The 19,746-nt window shown below is 36.5% G+C and overlaps 1 protein-coding gene across 4 annotated transcripts; it reads left to right on the top strand.

Annotated features, from left to right (window-relative positions):
- Positions 1-2,971: 2,971 nt before the first annotated feature.
- Positions 2,972-19,256, top strand: aggf1 (angiogenic factor with G-patch and FHA domains 1). 4 transcript variants are annotated; one of them, XM_088629625.1, is made up of 17 exons: positions 2,972-3,122; positions 3,214-3,303; positions 4,276-4,472; positions 5,950-6,052; positions 6,370-6,548; positions 7,217-7,348; positions 7,763-7,948; positions 8,384-8,467; positions 10,333-10,402; positions 12,979-13,090; positions 13,753-13,804; positions 14,088-14,189; positions 14,303-14,468; positions 15,481-15,554; positions 17,771-17,898; positions 18,173-18,272; positions 18,898-19,256. In XM_088629625.1, exons 3-17 carry the CDS (start codon positions 4,290-4,292, stop codon positions 19,102-19,104), a joined length of 1,878 nt encoding a protein of 625 aa, XP_088485751.1. In that variant the 5' UTR covers positions 2,972-3,122; positions 3,214-3,303; positions 4,276-4,289; the 3' UTR covers positions 19,105-19,256. The 4 variants fall into 4 exon arrangements, with proteins under 4 accessions (XP_088485751.1, XP_088485749.1, XP_088485752.1 ...); XM_088629623.1 differs by lacking the exons at positions 8,384-8,467; positions 10,333-10,402 and adding an exon at positions 11,689-12,025; XM_088629626.1 differs by lacking the exon at positions 8,384-8,467.
- The last annotated feature ends 490 nt before the right edge of the window (positions 19,257-19,746 follow it).

Genomic DNA, 19,746 nt, shown 5'->3' with positions numbered 1-19,746 from the left:
CTTAATGTTTCTTGAAAAATCACACTGCACCTGCAGTAAACTCGTCATGGAATGTCTCAGTAATATATAATGAAAAAAGGCTATATTACAATAAACTAGTTTATTTAGCATTCCAGAGATCTAAAAACTGAATGTTTTCAAGCTATGGATGATTATGTTTCGATAATGAATTTTAAATATTAGGTGATCAGCCCCATGCCAGACCTGTTTGTAAGTACTTGTTAATTTCCACATTCTTTATTATGGTACCTAAAAAGTGAGTCACCAAATTGCAGTCTGCTTCGTTATTTTCAGGTTTGTTAATTTTTCAACAACTTCACATCCTGTTCTTCCACTCACCTCATTACATGAGAAGCTCATAAAAGCAAAGCTGGGAGCAGGTGTTAATGAGTTGCAATCTCATGTATTTCAAGAGGAATCAAGTATAAGGCTGAGGGCCTGTGAAATCATACTAGCAACAGAAGTAATGCATTTCTAATTACATCCTTTCATTTTTTTCTGTTATTTTAATGCACTCAACTTGCACAGCAATAAGAACCCCATGTCATAAACAGGGGCCAAAGCAACTACTGTATGTATGTCATTGCTCTGCTGTTGTAATATGTAACGATTATTGTCATTAATAATCTCAAACATTCAGCAATGTTACCTGAAAAAACATGAATCATTATTGGGCAACTAAAACTTTATTTCTACAGTCATGTCACATTAGGAAAAAAAACCCATCATAAAATGTCTGTCATACAAAAGGACAAGTAATAGCTTTTTTCCATGCTGAAGAGAGAAGAAAGAAAACACAACGTTTTGGCCGTAGAGCCTTCTTCAGGTGTGACCAAAGGGATATGTAAACTTATGTTTTATTATTGCACATGGATAGTTATTAAAATCTGAATCTTGCAATTGTAATGATGGCTCCATTTTATTAAAATATCAAGGGTTCAGACTTCCAAACGGAGACATGTTCTTGGTCCGGTCCATTGCATTATTTAAAAAGTGGTATTTATCTTTTCCTCCCACAAATATGTTGACTTTTTCAGCTGGCTGAAATTGTTTTTTAAAATAATTAGTTGCCTGTATGCTAATCTTAAACATGATAACTGGGAACTGGAACGTCCTATTTTAGGATACTTTGTAACGATTCAGAAGAAAATGTGGACAAAATGAAGACAAAAAGAGCTTAGCGACTACACAAGTATGTATTTTTATAGCATTTTCCTTTCAGATATCCACAGAGTGCATATCCAGAATGGACAATATAGTAACAGATACTGCCTGCCAACGTTAATCCTATTAACCTATGTGCTGGTACTTTTGTGCTAGTGGTCCTGCCAATAATAATAATAATAATAATAATAATAATAATAATAATAAACTTTATTTTATATAGCGCCTTTAAAGGTGGCTTCTCAAAGCGCTTTACAGGATGACAATAACAATAAATAAGAAGACTACAACAATAAATAAGAAAATTTCACAAGACAGGACACAATTATAATTACAACAATACAACAATAACAATAGAGGAGACCGTGGAAGATGGTATTAAGAAGAGCAGAGGGGTGAAGAATGGAACCAGTGAAGTAAAGGCTTTTCTGAAAAGGAGGGTTTTGAGTCTGGATTTGAAGGAGTTTAGAGAAGGTGACTCTCTAATATCCTTGGGCAAAGAGTTCCAGAGCTTGGGGGCATAGCAGGAGAAGGCCCTGTCGCCCATACAATGTAGACGGGCTTGGGGGACAGTAAGGAGGGCAGAATTTGAAGAGCGGAGGTTGCGAGGTGGGGAGTAGGGCGATAAAAGTTCAGACAGGTATTGAGGTGCCAAGCCATGTAAAGCCTTGTAGGTGAGCATGAGGATTTTAAAGTCTACGCGGAATTTGACCGGAAGCCAGTGCAAGGACTCCAGGATAGGAGTAATGTGAACACTTGCACTAGACCTGGTCAGGATTCTGGTTGCTGAATTTTGGACATACTGCAGCTTGTTCAGAGTAGATTTAGATACCCCAGGGAGCAGAGCATTGCAGTAGTCAATTCGAGAGAATACAAATATGTTGATCAGCTTTTCAGCCACAGTTAATGATAGCATAGGGCGTAGTCTTGCGATATTTCTAAGGTGAAAAAAAGATGTTTTGACAGTATGCTGTACATGTGGGTCGAATGTTAAGCCAGAATCGAATATAACCCCAAGGTTTTTCAATTTTGATTGGAGCTCAAGTACAGAGCCATCTACAGACAGGGTTACAGGACTGGCTTTACGAAGTAATGTAATGTAAAAAAAGTATGAACAAGAATGCTAATCGGTGAAGGATATCTTGAACTGAATCTTTTTCTGCATATTTATATCTCTTAGTACCATCCTATATACACCCGTAAACATAAGAAAAAGGGTACACTCAACTAGCAAGTTTGTCCTGTATTAGTGAAGGGCTGTAGCACGTGTAACCTGTAGTGTACCATCACAAATCATTATATATCAATTTAAATTTCTAATACGTGGCGCAAACACCGACTTTAGCTTTACTTTTAATATCAGCATTAGAATTTAATATGTTCTTATTCGTTTTAATATGGGTATCATATTCAGTAATAACACGTTAGTCACTCTGGGAAGTGAAATTGTCTTGTGAAAAAGAATACACGGTGTTCGAATATTCACACCTCATAAGTAAAACTAAATTTTCGCATTGTGTCTTTTATGGTGCTTATTATTTTTATAAAAATAATAACGACTTTTTGTGACTGCCTATTGAAAGATAAACATTTGAATTTCTTCCGTGTGAATGGGAGACACCATAGACCTTTGCTGCCCTCTTGTGGTAAAATCCTTCCTTGCTCTAAAAGGCACTTTTCTCGTGGAAACCCCAAAGGCAATGAAGAAATCCATTTATCATTTAAGTTTCCATTGTATCTTTTTTGGCTAAGTTTTGATTTCAATTTTTAAATTTCCATCCCTGAACCTTGGTTCTACAGCTGTTAATTATTTTAAGAACTTTTAAGAAATGTCATTCTTAACTAGCTGCCAATTACAATTACAAAAGAGGAAGTGACGCAGTTCGTAACGTTCTTACGCTTGACAAACATGGCGGTCTTCGTTGCGGTGAAGTGTAAACAACGCAGCTTTTCAAACAGTAACTTTCTTTATTATAAAACAGAAAAAAAATGACTTTGAAAAAGCAAAAGATGCGAGGTAGTTATGTAATGTTTATTTTCACTTTACAGGTTAATCGGCTTAGCGGACTTTAAGAGGGTACCAGACAATCGCTGCTTGGCTCCGGAAATCATGTAGCTTTCTGAGCAAGCGAAACATTGGTAAGATTAAAATGTTTATTTAAAAATCTCATCACTGTTGCAAACTGTGATGCATTAGTTAATGTTAGATATTCAGTGCGTTATATTCCGCTGTACAGTGGAAGTATAAACACTTAGTTCGGTAAACCACAAATCGTTTGTTTTCAGTTGTATTTGTCACAGTGACCAATGTTCAGCTTCCTGCGGGTGGCTTAACATTGTATTAAAAGAACACTGATTAAATTCACAAGCAAAAATGTGTGTGGCACTGTGGCTGAGGTATCCCCGTTTATCACCAGCAGGTGTTCTGTCCTTTTTATTATTCGTAGATACATCCTCTCATCAAAATGTAGTTATGCTTTGAATTCTGTTTCTGTTTTAATATACGCCTATCTATTGGTGGATTGTCTTATTGCGTACGTATTTTTGTTAATGATTTTCTTATTGATCTTTAAATGATTTTGGCAACGTATTGTTCTTTGGGCCTCCATAAATCATATTGCATCAATTAAACTTTATGAATAGACTCCTGTTTAAGATCACTTCATTGGCCATATACAATTTACAGTTTCTTGTATTAGGAATTTGTCTTTTCACTTGACCCCAACTTGTTCTCCATGAGACACACAGACAGGGAGAGAAGCTTGGGGTCAGAGCACAGGGTCAGCCATTTATACGGCGCCCTTGGAGCAGTTGGGGTTAAGGGCCTTGCTCAGGGGCCCAACAGAGTAGGATTCCTCTGCCGGAGGTGTGATACGAACCAGCAGCCTTCCAGCCACAGGCACAGATCCTTAGCCACAGAGCCACCCCATCGCTAAATACTAAATAACCTCAATAAGTTATGATTTAAATAGAACATATCTAGTATTTTAAATGTCTTTAATTACACGTTTATTTTGGAACTCTTCCCTGAAGAAGGCAAGTGATACCACACAGAGAAATACTGTGTTGCTGCATTCTTAAATCTTGTCTCATTGTTGTACTGTATCATAGAAGTGAAGTTTAAGATGGCAGCAAATGGGGAGCAAGGCTCTGAGACTGAGTTGTCGGAACTCCGGCAGAAAGTGGAGACTCTGGAGGAGGAGCTGAAGAGCTGCAAGACTGAGCTGCGCAAGTTACAGAAGCAGCTTAATCAAACCGAGCGGCTGTATAAGACCACCGAAAGTTACAACGATGATTTACGGAAACAGGTATAAAATGCAGTCTTGAGTTTTAAATGGAGCTCATTGTCATTGCTAAGGGTATATCTAAGGAAAGTAAGAATTGGTATGAACTATGTTATATATGATAATATGAGCTTTTTCTTAAAAGAAAATGCACTAAAATGCTTCTTAAGAAAATACACCTTTGTGCACTTATGGCTTTTCCCATTAAAATTGCACTATAAATATTCCTCGGTTGTCTTTGAGATGGTTTTTAAATTCTGGTGTGAATCCCTTCTGTGATTGTAAGGACCCTGGCCTGTAAGTTTTGTGTACCAGGGTAAAATTATTTAAATAGTGGGATGCACAATGGTTCATCTTGGATTTTTTATTGTAGTTGGACTCTGCAACAATATGATTTTATATGTAACATAAGTCCAAGCTCAAAATAAAAAAAAAAGACTGGCAATTTCAGAGCACTGCATGAAACAAAGATTTTGAACTAAACATTACAGTTTAGGTATGTAAATAATACCCTTTTGTGTTATATTTATTGTACATCAGGAGATTAAAGAGAATAGAAGCATTATGCAGTGCATTTCAGTATTTAGTTTAGGGTGTATAATGGAGTTATTTTCAATAAATGTTGAATATGCCATGTTAATTTAAAAGTTGGAAAGAACTGAACTGGTTCAGTTAATGTATGTACCAGCTTGCCTAAGGTAAAGCCTAATTTTTGTAATCTTGGTTAAATGTCCATTTAACAGAACCCAAGGGCACATGAAATAAATCAGAAATTCAACAGTCAAGTTCTGCTTTTCAAATTGATTAAACTCTCTTTTCAGAAGTGACTTCAGTCATGTGTAACGTTTTTAAATTGCTATTCTAAAATTTTTAATTTGATGAGGAATGGAAGGGAGCTCTTTCATTATGGAAAATAAGGCTTAGGTTGACATAGGCATAGTAGTTGAACTGACTGTTGTGGTTTCTTTACAGTTGTTTAAAAGTGTTCCTCAAAAATAACTTTTAGAGTCTTGCAGGACATTTGATTCACTAGTTACTGTACAATCAGAATTTATAGTAGGGTGTAGTGCAGTGACAGTTTTAAGAAGGTTAACAAATCTTATTAATGGTTCCGGATTAGGCTTATTTTTCTTGTGTTGACATACTGAAAGCTTTTGATAGATTAGATTGGGGTGTTTTTTTTTAAAACTGAATTACCCAGGTGTGTCAGAGGTCTGTTGATATTTTTTATGCCCTATTTATTTCCATATAAAGAATAAAACAGGTATATTTTCTGACAATTATTACACTTGTTTTGTTAGTTTTTAGTTACAATTATAAGCATTTGACATGGTGGATGTTTTCTGTAAGGATGATGGAGCTGTACTTGTCAATGAAGGGTTCTTAAGTAAAATTAAATTGGAATTACATATTAAATATGTAAATAAAAATGAATAAAAAACAAGAATCTTTCTTTTGTTATACAAGTTCATTCATGTTAATTTGATTTCATTTACATTAGGTTGATAATTTAAGCAAGGAAATTCATGATAGAAAAAAGAGGGAGAAAAACAGAGAAGATGCAGAAACGCAGACTGAAACTGCCTATTCCTGGACTGACTCTGGTAAATATGTTTCATACTAAAATTTTGAAATGATGGGAGCAGTTTTTCCTAACTATTTATAAACATTGTGTATAATTAAAATCTTTAGATCTTTGTCAAGACCAAGTAGCTAGTTCGTACTGTAAATCTGGCTCCATCGTATTCCATATAAATCTGCAATGCTTTAGCAATTGATTTTCTGTGGGGATTTCAGTAGTGTCTTTTTATGCTTTAAATAATCCATTATAAAATAGCTAAAAGAATCTGCATTTTCTAATAATGCTACCAAGGAAATGAGGTTATTCTTTTGATTGAAAGTTTGCATTTTAATCTGATAGACTACCACTACTACTATGGAAGCTATTATCAGAGTGGGAATGAGGCAAAGGAATCAAATCCAGAGACACCAGAAGACCTTGTCGCTGAATTGCATCCGAACCATGATACTCAGCCTGCAGCTCAACATTCCCAAGAAAATGTCAGTGAACCAGAGAAGGAGACCAGTATTTCAATCCAAGTATGTATTTTTGGGAGTGCGGTTTAGAGTGTGCTTATTTTTAATTCATGTTTTTGGAATTTTAACTTTTAGTCTCTCTTTACAACAATCCCCATACCAGTTAAAAGGACTAAAGAGCAGTGATGGTCTTCTCTGTTTACACAGGGTCATATTCATAATTTTGATCTTTGAGTCTGATTTGCAAATCTTGTTGAGACCTTGTGATTGGTGATAGAACCTTAGCACTCATGTTGCCTCAAATCATTTTTCTGAGTTACAGAAATATGGTAAGAGACTTCAAGCTGGATATGCAGCTTCATTGTTGGAAATACTTTGATGGAAAATGCTTTTACATCAGTTTTGTTTGAGTTGTTACTTTTCACTTGAAATGGGTCTTTGAATATGCACTTTGATCTAAAAAGAATTCTATGCCTTTGGAGTGTTCTATGCTTGCTCCCTGGATATCAGATCATTCATCTTTGATTTTAGTGTTGCTTCAAAGCTATTCCTCTAACATTTTAATCAATGTTTCTGCCATCCTATTTCTCTCTGTGCCTTTTTAAATTAGAATTGCTCATTGAAGTTTAGTAGTTCATGTTAAGAAATATTACTTGAAAATGTAAGGTGAAAATGTTTTTTTTTGGTGGAAAAATATTAACCATGTTTTATGTTCTGTGATTTTCAAATAGGAATCAGACAGCACCTCCATAGCAGACATCCTAAGAGCTACAGCTGAAGAGGCAGTCTCTCAGACAGGATTTGTGTTTGATGAAAACTCCGGGATGTATTATGATCACAACACAGGTTTCTACTATGACTCGGTACAAGTCTCACGTTTGCTTAGGTTTTCTAAAGTTACATAATGTTTGTGAATTTGTGCATGTTATTAATGTTTATAGGGGTTCAATATAATAATCTGTGCTGTTACAGCCAAGATATCACCTAAATCTATTGCTAAATCATAAATGAGCTTGAACTTTGATTTAGAAATGTATTGTCTCATATAGTGTGATTAATATTTTAAGAACTCAAAAGAAAAAAGTTTGAAAAGACATAAATGGATATATTTGTGTCCTGATGTAGTTTCATATGCCCCAATAGCACGATAGCCAAATGGCTTTAATAAAACAAAATCTGTAATTTAGGGGTGAGACAAGTAGATATCTTAATAGATGATAATTTCCCAAATAATCAAATTACACTTTGCAGCGAAAAAAATGTTTCTTTTTTGACAGACAAGCCAGCTGTACTATGATGCTAACACGGGGATGTATTATTACTATGATGCTGAAAGCGGGCGCTATCAGTTTCATTCTCGAGTGGAGGTGCAAGCACATCAGCAGAATTCAGAGCCAAGCCAGGACAAAAAAGGGAAGAAGCGAAGGAAAGGAACAGAAAAAGCATCAGCCCAAGATGTCAAGGTAGTATTCCATATGTACTGTGCAAAAAACACATGACACTGGAAGTTCTTTTTATGATAATTAGCTGCGTAACCTTAAGCATGTGGATCTTGAGCCTCAATATCAGAACATACTGTTTATTTGAATAATACATTCATTTTAAGGTGAAAATTATAATTGTACAATTAATTGTAAATGTATCATAACTTGGAAATTTCAGTATTGTGATATAGTACAGACGGCTACGTATATTGATGTGTAATTACACATTTGTACAGCTCAATTTTGAAGCTGGTTTATAGTTATCTACATTAAGGGCAACATAACACCAACCTCTCAAAACCTCTCAAAAACTGCTCTTCTTGTCAGTTAGCTGAATGTACATTACGGTATGCATAGTCCAGTGCATAACTGAATGACTTTATTATGTCAGAATTTGTCTGCTTTATTAATCAGACGAATGGGGTTTGTGGGCATCACTGTTTCACAGGAGTGTCTCAGTTTTCAAGGAAACTTTTTGAAGAGTACATTCCTGATCAGGTGCATCTTCTAGGGTAATGGTCATACTGCGTGTGTAACCTCATGTTTGTGTAATTGAGGTATTGTTTCAGAAAGCAGTTTAGAAAAATGCACAAGAACGGAAGAATGGCCTCCCCCTTTCTGTAAAGTTTGTAAATGTTTGACTTAAAAATATACAAAATGTTTACTGGTAGTACAGTTATTGTTAGTATCTGATTTAGTTCATTAAAATTAAAAACGGTGAGTTGCTACTTATTATCCTGATGTTTCGATAAAGGCTGCGCTTCCATTATGTCTCAAGACGCACATCTGCAATGTAACGGTTAATGATTTTGAAACGGGCAAGAATGTTAGACAGACCCAATAATCCTCTTTTTTCAGTTTTCTTAATATGTGGGATGTTGAGAAATGACAAGAGGAAGAAAAAAAATGTATTTGATCATTGTGCAGGAGCTGTCAGGACCTCCCTTTGCTGGAGCAGTATAGCGCATAAGAACTCTTAATTTCTGTTGTGTGCAGTACCTAACAAGTATTCCAGATTGAACAAGTAGATATTAATGTATTGTCACCATTTACTTAAATTTCCCTGTCAGATGCCAACCACTATTGATAATGTAAAATCCAGTGCTTTTTGTAAAAATCTTTTGTTATAAGGTCTGCAGATTTGTGGTCAGCTTGATATTCACTTTAGTGCCTTGAGTTTAACTTTCTTTATCCAAAAAGTCAAAAAAGTGAAACTCTATAGTGCACTACAGATTTCGACATATGTTTTTTTTTTTCAATTTGCCATGACGGTTAAGTTAACAATGTACCAGAATTATGTTTGGTTGGCCCAGTAGTTAATATTTCTGCCTTGCACTGATGAGGCACTGGGTTCAGTTCTGGACCTGGGGTATTATCTGCATGGAGTTTGTGTGTTCTCTCCTACTTTGAGTTTCCTTTGGATGCTGTTGTTTTCTAGGTTAATTGGCTTCTGGGAATATTGGCCCTGGTGTGAGTGTGTCTGTGTCTGCCCTGCGATGGACAGGTGTCCCATACAGGGTGTACCCTGCCTTGTTCCTATTGCTTGCCGAGATAAGTTCCGACTCTCCTGCAACCCTGAATTGGATGAAGCAGTTAAAAAATGATGGATGTCTTAAAAGCTTATAACATAATAGGAACATATAGTGAGTACATCCACACACCTGAATAAGAGTCCACAGCTGAACATAATAGTCCATTTTTACCATAACATTTATATGCTGTGCGTTTCAGAGTACAGCTTTTGTTTTCAACCTTTACTTCCTTAAAGCCTTTACATGGGGACTGTTGTATACAGACAGGTTGAGGGAGCTAAATATCTTCAGTCTACATAGGAGGAAATTGTTTGATGTTATATACAAAGTCCTACAGGGTATAGGTAGTATAACATGGGGATTGTTTCACACTCAGTAGCACAAGGACATGAGGTCACAGTTGGAAACTTAATGAACAGTTGGAAGCACTTCTTTACACAAAGAATTGTGGGTGTCTTGAACAGGTTTCTCAGCTGGGTTGATTAGGCCTAAACTTTGGTCATCTTTTAAGAAATGGGCTTTGGTAAAATTTTGGATTCCCTTATCAACTAAACTAAAAAACTACTAATATGGGTAAATCTGATTTGCAGTGGTTTTTGTGTTCTAATGCCTGTTACAAATGTAGGATTAATGCTACAATGCAAGGAAACATGAATTTGTTTTCTCAATTTTATATTCACATCTCTTTCAGCTAGTCGCTGCTAGTTATAGTCTATATCTCCACAGCTGTGCTGTCCCTTAATATTTTAAGTAATGGTTTAGTGCTGAATAAAGGAGCCTGTCCTTGTCTCTCCAATGTATTTTATTACTTGCTATTCCTCCTACCTCTAGGTAGAAGTCCTCACTAAATCATTGGCTAACATGAAGATTTCCTCTTTTGGGAGAATGGCTGCAAGTCAAGGTACACCTGTTGTATTACCATTTGCCACTTCAGTAGAAAATCTTCATGTTAAACTGATGGCAGTAAATGTGGCCGTATTTTAATACCAAAACCCAGTATTGTTTTGTGCTGAAAAATAAGATCTCTTCAAAAGAAGACGGATTAGGAGTTCCATTGTTTAATTTCTAGAGCTCATGGGCAGTTAGTCACACTGGGATTGTATACATTATCACTGATTTTGGTGTAATGCAAACAGTATGTTGTTGACCTTTAGTAGGGGAAATAGTTGCCATGGCTTTGGCAGCAGATGTGTTACAAACATTGAGGAATAATTGTGACTTTGTGGTTTACAGCTGATTAGGATTTGACTATTGTCCTGTGAGACTAGTATACTAAAAGATAAGAGCCTACATATAACAAAGAGGTTTTTGTAAATGAGTTGTGTGACAGATGCAGCATTAAAGCAGGAAGTAGCATTCTTTCAAATAGGCATAGATTTATGACTGCAGCATTATAATGTATCATGTAACAAGGGCTCTTCCTGCTGAGATAGAGACCTGCCTTTTATTTTTTGATTGGAAAAGTCTGCTCTCAAAAGAGCTGTTCTTGTGATCTTGGAGGGTGCACTGTAGTTCTCAGTACACTTAAGAGCTAACAAGGCTTTAACTGGTAACTCCGGGCATTGGGCAAGATTGCTTTGTTTCTGACCTGGAGTCTTATCTGTAGACAACAGAAAGTGGTCAGTCTTTTGTGAGCATGTTTATTGTTTGGTTTTGGTTGCACTTGGTAGTGTAGATTACTGATTGTGGCAATACTCAATGAATTAAAGTCTGTACAGATATGAAATGTATAGTCCATCACTTTGGTATTAATTGTGAAGTTAACATTTATTCATGCAGAGCACCTTATCAGTAAGGAAAGTGTGCGGAACAAGATATAGATATAGTGTGAAGGACATTGTACAAGGTTGTCATCCAAATTACTGGTAAGGAAATGTAGGACTTTTTATTTTATGTTTTAATTTTTAGTCTAGAAACAACCCCTTGATTACTATAGAACACTTTTACTACTACAGCAACAGTAATTTCATTTAATTGAAAACCTGAGACACCGTGAAACAGTGATGATCAAAATTATTTGAGAAATACACGTTCGACAATTACCGTTTTGTAGATCCAATAGAGCCTTTTCATACTATTCACAAAATACACACAAGAGACCAGACACACAAGCAATGATCTTATATAAAAAGAAAAAGGAGAGTGGAAAACATCTTTTGGACTAACCTGTGCAAAGTCCTGTATTAGGAGCTCAGAACTGAAGACTGGAAGGCACCAGGAGGAGTTTCTCAGGAGGAACTGGCTGAAGGAAAGAGATTGGAACAAAAACGAAAGAAGATGGGATTGCCTTCTAGAGTGAGAGATGAGAGTCCTGAGAGCCACATCTCTAGTGTCTTAGGGAATAAAGATGTTGAAATGACGGAGGATTCAAATCAGATTACACAGGGGAGTCAAAGTGATGATGTGGAGACTGAAGCAGAGAGTGAGCTGGAAGAGGGAGAAATCACCGAGTCTGAAAGGGAGGAGAATTCTTCTGAAGAACTAACGGCCAGTGACTTTAGTGACCAGGAGGATGACCCGGAAGGTGAGAAGTGGCCTAAGTTTTAGAATTGTCAGACACCCAACATTTTAACTCCCTTGGGAACACAACTCGGTTTTAATCTGCTGCTGTGAAATACAGCTGCAATTTTCATAGTAATATTTGCAAGTTTGCCATTCTTGCAGCTGAAAGGTGAAGTGTATACAATCCCAACTGTGCAGCTGAGTCATTTTTAATGTTAAAGATATTAATATTGCCTTAAAATAGAAAGTTGGTAATTACAAATAGAAACAGTTTTCTAACTATTGAGATTAGAATTTCTCCTCCAACTTTAAACAAAAGGGATGTTCAAAAAGCTTTATATGAACAAATGAGTATGTCGCTGAAAATTTGGTTCTCAAGATGGTAACATTTTGGTATTTCTAAATTATTCAATGTCTTTAAAAATGTAAAATTTTAAAAAAATGGAATAGCCTTGGTATCAGCTGGGTCTAAGACATTTAAGTCAATCAATAGTTAACAGCTTTATTCTGGGAGTCCAGATGTGACGCCGTCCAGATTTTATTAGCTTTCTGTGGGAAGGGGTGGGGTTATACTAATCTGGATGAACATTTGCTTGTCTCCCCATAAGAGCAGTTACAGCTTGCTGAGCATCTGCTGGACAGATCACAGTCATTACGATGTACTTTCCCTATTTTATAACTGCTACAGTTAACATTATGGATTTCATGCAAAAAAAGAGGATAGGCCTTAAATGACAGTACATCTCTGGAAGGATGTGTGTATATTTGTCTTGGCCATGACAAAAGTACAGTGCTGGTCTGGGTTGAACGGAAGCCTGCAATTACAAATTAGTTACATAAGTGGGACATAACATTAAATCCTTTAGTTTTATTTTGGTAAAGTTGGACATTTATACTTAACAGCCCTGGAATTCTTGCTTAGATTGTAAAAATATTACCATTTTAGTATTGTAACTTTTTATTCTTTTTTTTAAGCCTGCGAAGAAGCATGGCCACCGTGTGTGAGAGTGACTGTCATCCGCTCACCGGTGCTCCAGACTGGGACTTTATTTATCATTACTGCAGATAAACCAGCCACCATCGGGAGGTAATGTCTACTGTTGTGTGGAAGCCAAAGTATTTTCTACCAAGTGAAAACAGTCCAATCCTTTGCGTATAAAATTTGAAGAACAAGTCGGGTGATCACAATTCGTCAGAAGACATACAGTCAATGACTTCTCTTAAACTGTTTGGCTCATTGCAGTGAAATGTGTTATACATAGATTAGGGCAGGAGTCCTGTCAAACGTGAGAGAAGTTCAGGTAGGTAGCCGAGTCGGCATGCATAGGCTGCAAAGGACCAGGTAAAGGTTTATTCCATGCTGAAAGGAAAAAAAGACAGCTTTTTGGCACGACAATAAAAAGGACACAACAAGAGACGTTTTGGCTGATATCTTTTACTTTCAGCGCGGAATATACCTTTACCCGTTCCTTTGCAATCTTGAGAGATGATGCTACATAGAAAATCATGGCTACCATGTGTCAATTAACTGTTTCACAAATTGCACCCTGTAACCTAATGAAACAGTTTTCATTCTAGTTTCAGTACAGCACGGTGCATATGGCGAAATAAGGCCAAACAGGACTAGAAATAAACCAAACTAGGCTTGTAGACTTCATTTTGTATTTGAGTTTAACTTGAGTATGAACTAATATACAGCAGTTAAGTCAGATTTGCTTCAATTTCTTTTAACGCAGTTTGTGTTTACAGAGAGAAAGAGATGGAACATACTATAAGAATACCTGAAATGGGTGTTAGTAAGGTAAGATTCAAATTCATTGTGAGCTTGAAATGTTGCAGTTAGTTTTTATTCCCTGATTTTCAATGCTGTGATATCCAATTTGTACATTTTATGTTGAACAGATGTACCATGTGTAAGCAGATGATTGGTAGATTCGTTTTTGGAACTATGATTTGACCATCTGTGGCAATAAAACATTACTCCTGATAAAAGTAGTGAAAGAGAATTATGTAAAATTAACAATCAGTTTGTGGATTAGTTATAATCCTGTAATGATGACTATACTTATGACTTGTTGCTTTAGTTTCATGCAGAAGTATACTTTGACCTTGACTTGCAAAGCTATGTACTGGTGGACCAGGGAAGTCAAAATGGAACAGTCATAAATGGGAACAGAATTTTGCAGGTAGGAGTTCATGAAATGTCACATGAATTCTGTTTTCAATATACGTGTTGTAGAGGCAAAGTTTTTTTTAAACTAAAAATAGAACATGAACTTAAACTCTGCTTTGCTTCTAGCCTAAATCTAAATGCGAGCCCTTCACTTTGACACACGGGGATGAAGTAAAGATGGGGGACACAGTTTTATCTTTTCACATTCACACTGGGAACGAGACGTGTGATGGATGTGAGCCAGGGCAGGTCATAGCTCACGTGAGCCGCAACAAGAAGGAAGAGGCAAGCGGTGAGTGTTGGTGGGCAGACTCTCGTAGTTTCCTTTCAAACCCATTTTGAAATGCAACTTGCTCATTCTCCCACTAGAGAGAAATCTTCCAGTCTGATTTGATTCATATTGACCCAACAGAAAATTACAGCAAGAATTACAGAAAATGACACACACACACACACTGTGAATGGAGAGTGTTTTTAATGTTTCCCAGGACATTGCAAGAAATGGAACAAATCTTGTACATATTTTTTTATTTCAGCATTTTTCTCAAATATTAAAATTGAAGAGCTCACAGAAAAAAATAATTGGCCACTTGTTTAAAGAATTATGTAAAAAAACATGGTGGGTACTTTCTACTAATAGAGTAAAACAGTTCAAGTAGCATTGGCATAGTGTGAAAAGTCTTAGCTGCCTGTTAAGCCAACAGTGGACGTGGCTTGTTACTAGCAGAATGATTATGCTGTTACATGAGTGTTACACGAGACAACACTGAAATAATCAAAAACAGAAACACCAAAATTTCAATATCCATATAATTTTCTGCTGCATTTTGTTAAGAAGCTAAGTTTAATCAAGGAGTTTACAAATTATAATTACATGAATACAGCACTTTGCATCCCAAAGGATCGCAAAGTGCTTTACATACAGGACGTGACTCATTTCATCTGCCACTGAAGCAAAGGGTGATGCATTGCAGCAACATTGTTCCAGCAATCTATATACACAGCAGATCAGGTGGAAAAACAAGAAATTGCTGGTTTTCCCCTAGTGAAAATGAACTAGAAATGTTCATTTTCTTTGTTCTAAAACTCAATGAGAATTGTTGCTTCCCTTTATTATTAAATGTAACCAGTCACATTTCACTTTGATTATTTTCCCTGGGTGCACATGTATTTTTGAATTGGTTTGATGACTGCTTCAGTACTGTTACTGTTTGTCTTATCAGCTTTCCTCAAAACAGTTCCCTCCCTAAATCGTGTTAATTTTAAAGTTCCTGTCTAACTCAGTGTTTTATTTATTGGACTAGTACTAACCAAAGAAGATAAGGAAATCCTACGACAGAAAGAGCTGAAGCAGATGAAAGTCAAGTATGGATTAAAAGTACGTTGCTTTTATGAGTGCTTAATCGAAATGTTATCTGATGCTCTTCATGCATACATTAACACAAAAAATTCCTTCTTTGGAACACAAGGGCTTCTGATGATCCAACTGATTTGTTAATTTGATTTTTAGCCTAACCAAAACACCAGCTTTTAGAAATGGAAAATATTAGCTTTATAATTCTGTCTGTGGTGAATTAAGACTTGTAGTGATCACCTCAGTTTTCCAAAAATGAATTCATGCCATTGTGACAGACAGCCCTTAACATTCTGACCATCCTAACTTGTACTGCTCATGGATGATGACATACAACTGTTATTCTTTCCAGGATCCATTCTGGATCTTAGCTTTCTTAAGACTGTTGTTCTCTTTCTGGGGAAGACTGAGTGGAATCCATGCACCCTCAGGTCTTCCCTAGTCTCTTCTCTCATGTACTGTTCCTGCCACTAACTCATCACATTCATTCTTAGGTCATGAACTCTCCACTTGCCATAGGAACATTCACATACATTCTGATTCCATCGAAGCCAGCCTTGACTCTTCCTCTTACATCTCTCTCACTACTTTTTTCCATGTTTACTTCTCTTAACTCTCCCCGCTGATTCTTTTTGGCCAGGAACACTTGTTTAAAACCTTGGCATCTCTGACACAGAGGCAGGTTTGCGGTTTCTGTTTCCCTTCTCTCTTTGAGATGGCCTATCTGTGGCTCTTAATGCATGGGGTGTAATCAGGACCTAATTTGTGCGGTCTAGATTCCTACCCTTTCCTTGTTGACAAGAATATAGACCAACTACCTGGAGGGTGGGGGACTATATTCTCCCACTTGGAGTTTGTTTTCCTCTCCTCTGAACCCACATGTCTTATTTTATTAACTGCTATAAAAAGCTGTAAAGTGCTCTGTGGCAAAGGGTTGTGAATGGTGCTATAGGAAATAAAATGACTGAAGATACACTAAAACCTTGTCTAACAATATCACACTTCTCCGGGTGTTTAAGCCTCCTGCCAGCCCTGTTTCTTAGCAGCACACTTACTAATTGGGCCTGCCCAATGAACTACCACAAAACTTGCCTCTCAAGAGCCTGTGATTCCTGTAAATAGCTAATGTAGCTTTTGCTATATCTTCAGATTTTCATAGTTTTTGAAATCCAAGAGGCCTGCAAAGCTGCTGGATCTAACTCTAGAACCCCTATCCATGAAGCCTTCTCTTGCTCCTTTCTGGCTGGAGCATAGGTGCAGACAGAATCCGCTTCTTACTGGCTGGTCTTATTAGCCTACCAAATTGTCCTCAAAGGACTGGTGAATTCCAAAGAGCCTGTGATTGTAGCTCCTCTCCCTCTCTAGGAATTTCACTTACTCCAAGTGCTAAGAACTCAGCGGGACCATCTTTCAGTGATCCGGTGGCCATCTTGGCTCAAGGCAGCACCTTGGGCCTGAGTTTTGAGCCAAGATGGTGGCTTCTTTACAGAGTCACTTCTCACTATACATCACAGGCACTTTGTTTTTAAGGATTAATACCTGGAAATACATAAGGTTGTTAGTTATGCTTTTAAATGGGGATGTTCTTCTACCTTCAGTCACAGTGAGATAGCAATTAAAAAGGCTCAGTGTCAATTATAAAACAAGTGTGAAATAATACAATTCTAAATAATTTGTGGATGTAGATTCTGACATTTATAGTAACAATATCAAGTTTACGTAAAACTAATGGTGTAGTTTAAGTTTCAAGTGTAGTGTGATAGTTTATTTTTATAACATGTTTTGATTCTCAACATCAGGACAATAAGAAAACTAACCAAGAAAATTGTGAATGGTTTCTGTTACAGGGTATTAATTTTGCTTGTGAGCGTGGTAATGGTTACAAAAATGCCAGTACTCATTTTGAACCACAGTCTCCCACTTATAGACCCCAAGTCGTGTTAAGGGGTAACATTACTACACCACATTATTTTTCAACTTAGTCACCATCTTTTGCAATACATTTCTCATATAATTCTTGAAGTTTCTTTATTAAATATAATTCCATGGTTCTGGCAGATGTTGCTTGGGTTACAGAATGCGCGATGTCTGCTACTGTTCATAATGCATTCCTTAATGATAACACCATGAACGTACTGATACATGGAAGCTGTCATAGTTTTCATCTCATAATTTAATTGTTTTTTACATAATGCAACAGAACATATTTTGTGTAATATCTTGTAATCATCAATTTATAGAACAGCGAATATGAGGGAACCAAAGCCTTGAAGAACTCCAAATACAAGGACCGTGCAGAGAAGCGTCGTCAGACTGTTGGTAGTGAAGGGGCTTTTCAAAGAGACGACGCTCCAGCTTCAGTGCATGTGTAAGTGGTGAAAATGTAAAAGTGAGGTACAAAAAATATTTAAGATAGTCCATGAAGCTTTTCACAGACTGCCAGGAACTGATTAGGAATGATTATTCCTTCAGGTCTTTTGATGTTTTTTTTTGAAGGGCTAAACTTGAGTGACTATCTTATGATGACTGCAGGATCTACCAGTAGTGATCTGGACAGCCGCTATTATATTAATCCTGTCAGTTACAAGGTAAACATTCATTTTGAAATTTGTAAGTGACTCAGCCTTTCAATCCTCTTGTAGGGAAATCAGTGATGGTAACAAAGGACGGAAGATGCTTGAAAAGATGGGTTGGAAGAAAGGAGAGGGACTGGGCAAAGATGGATCCGGGAGAAAAGATCCGGTAAGTCTTTCCTAAAAGGATTAAGCAGAAGCAGTCACCTGCTAAAGAATCTGTCACAATCGGCTTTTCTAAGGCTTCAGGTCTACTGTAAAGTACCACTTCACCAAATACACTTACCTAGTGACGTTGACCGGTCAGCCAAAACAGAGTAGTGTGTTGTTACTGGAATATTTTTCTTTAATAGAAAGAAAATGGGAATTTTGTAGCAGTGAGCAAAACTGCTAAACAGGAACAAAAATCAAATATAGTAAATGTATGAGCTACTTTTTATAAAAGTTAACCCAATGATGTAAAAATGTTTATGTACATAAGAGTAGCGTCCATATATATTCACATCCTTGGTGAACTCTGAACTGTAGTTGGTTTATCATTAAATCCAGGTATATCTTGATATTTTTTATACAAATGAAACAAAAGCTACAATCTAAAAACATTTCTGAGGGGATGTAAAAAATGTATCCATACCCCATTCACACCACAAAATGGTGATTGCTGTATTCATATGCTCTTCAAAAGCCTCAAGGAGGTGATTCCTGTACTTTAGCCTTTAATATGTTCTAATTAAATGTTCTAAATTTCTACTGAGTGAAATTCAACTACAATTGCTTCATTTCTCATTCCATAGATCCAGCTACAAATCCGAAAGTCACAAGCTGGACTGGGTATCAAAGCTTCGTTATCTGTTGAAGATGTTACACTGCATAAATCCAAAAACCAGAAGAACTGGGATAAAGCCAGAGAGAGATTTTCAGACAGCTGCCAATCCAGCAAAACTTCCAAAAACAAAGTAAATCCCAGTGCCAAGTCTTGGCTAAAAGGGGAAGCTGAATAGATCACCCACCAGCAGATGACGTTTTTTTTTGTTCTGAACAGACAAATTAACTGCATGCCTGTATCTTTTAATTAAAAACAGACTAAATGAGACATCCACTGTGCGTGTTTTCAGCCTAATATTTGATGTTATTAAACTGTAAATGGACAAAAGCCTGCTTTTCTCTAATGTGTGAATATTCTCATTAGAATCCTCAAACAGTGCTGCTCCAGGAAGGTTTTGTTATAGGCCATTTTACAGGCTGAAGGAATCTGAGATGTAGGAGGTCTTTATAAATGTATTCATAAACTTACGATTTTATCAAACCATATTAGAAAAAATGTAATCTTGGTTTACGGTATGGCTATTTTCCAAATGATCTCTTCTGTAGTACACTCGTTAGGGTGGTGGTTAATAAGTCTACCTTTTAATTTGATTTTTTGTAACTATATAATAGCATTTGTTGCCCAGTCATTATTGACTGGTTGTAGAGTGAGTTATATTGATATTTGCAAAATGACAAAAGATTTTAAGACTGGGTTTTTGGACAACCATTTTAACTTGAGGAAAATGGGTACTTTGTTATGACAAGGTGTCTGACTTTTTAATTAATTTATGAAGAACAATGTATGTTCACCACATCAGCCTTAATGGTCTAGATCA

This window comes from Lepisosteus platostomus, chromosome 4 (genome assembly GCF_059453375.1).
Source record: "Lepisosteus platostomus isolate fLepPlt1 chromosome 4, fLepPlt1.hap1, whole genome shotgun sequence".
NCBI classification, from domain to species: Eukaryota; Metazoa; Chordata; class Actinopteri; order Semionotiformes; family Lepisosteidae; genus Lepisosteus; species Lepisosteus platostomus.
Note: the sequence above shows the minus strand (reverse complement) of the source record. Positions and strands in the feature narration are given on the sequence as shown.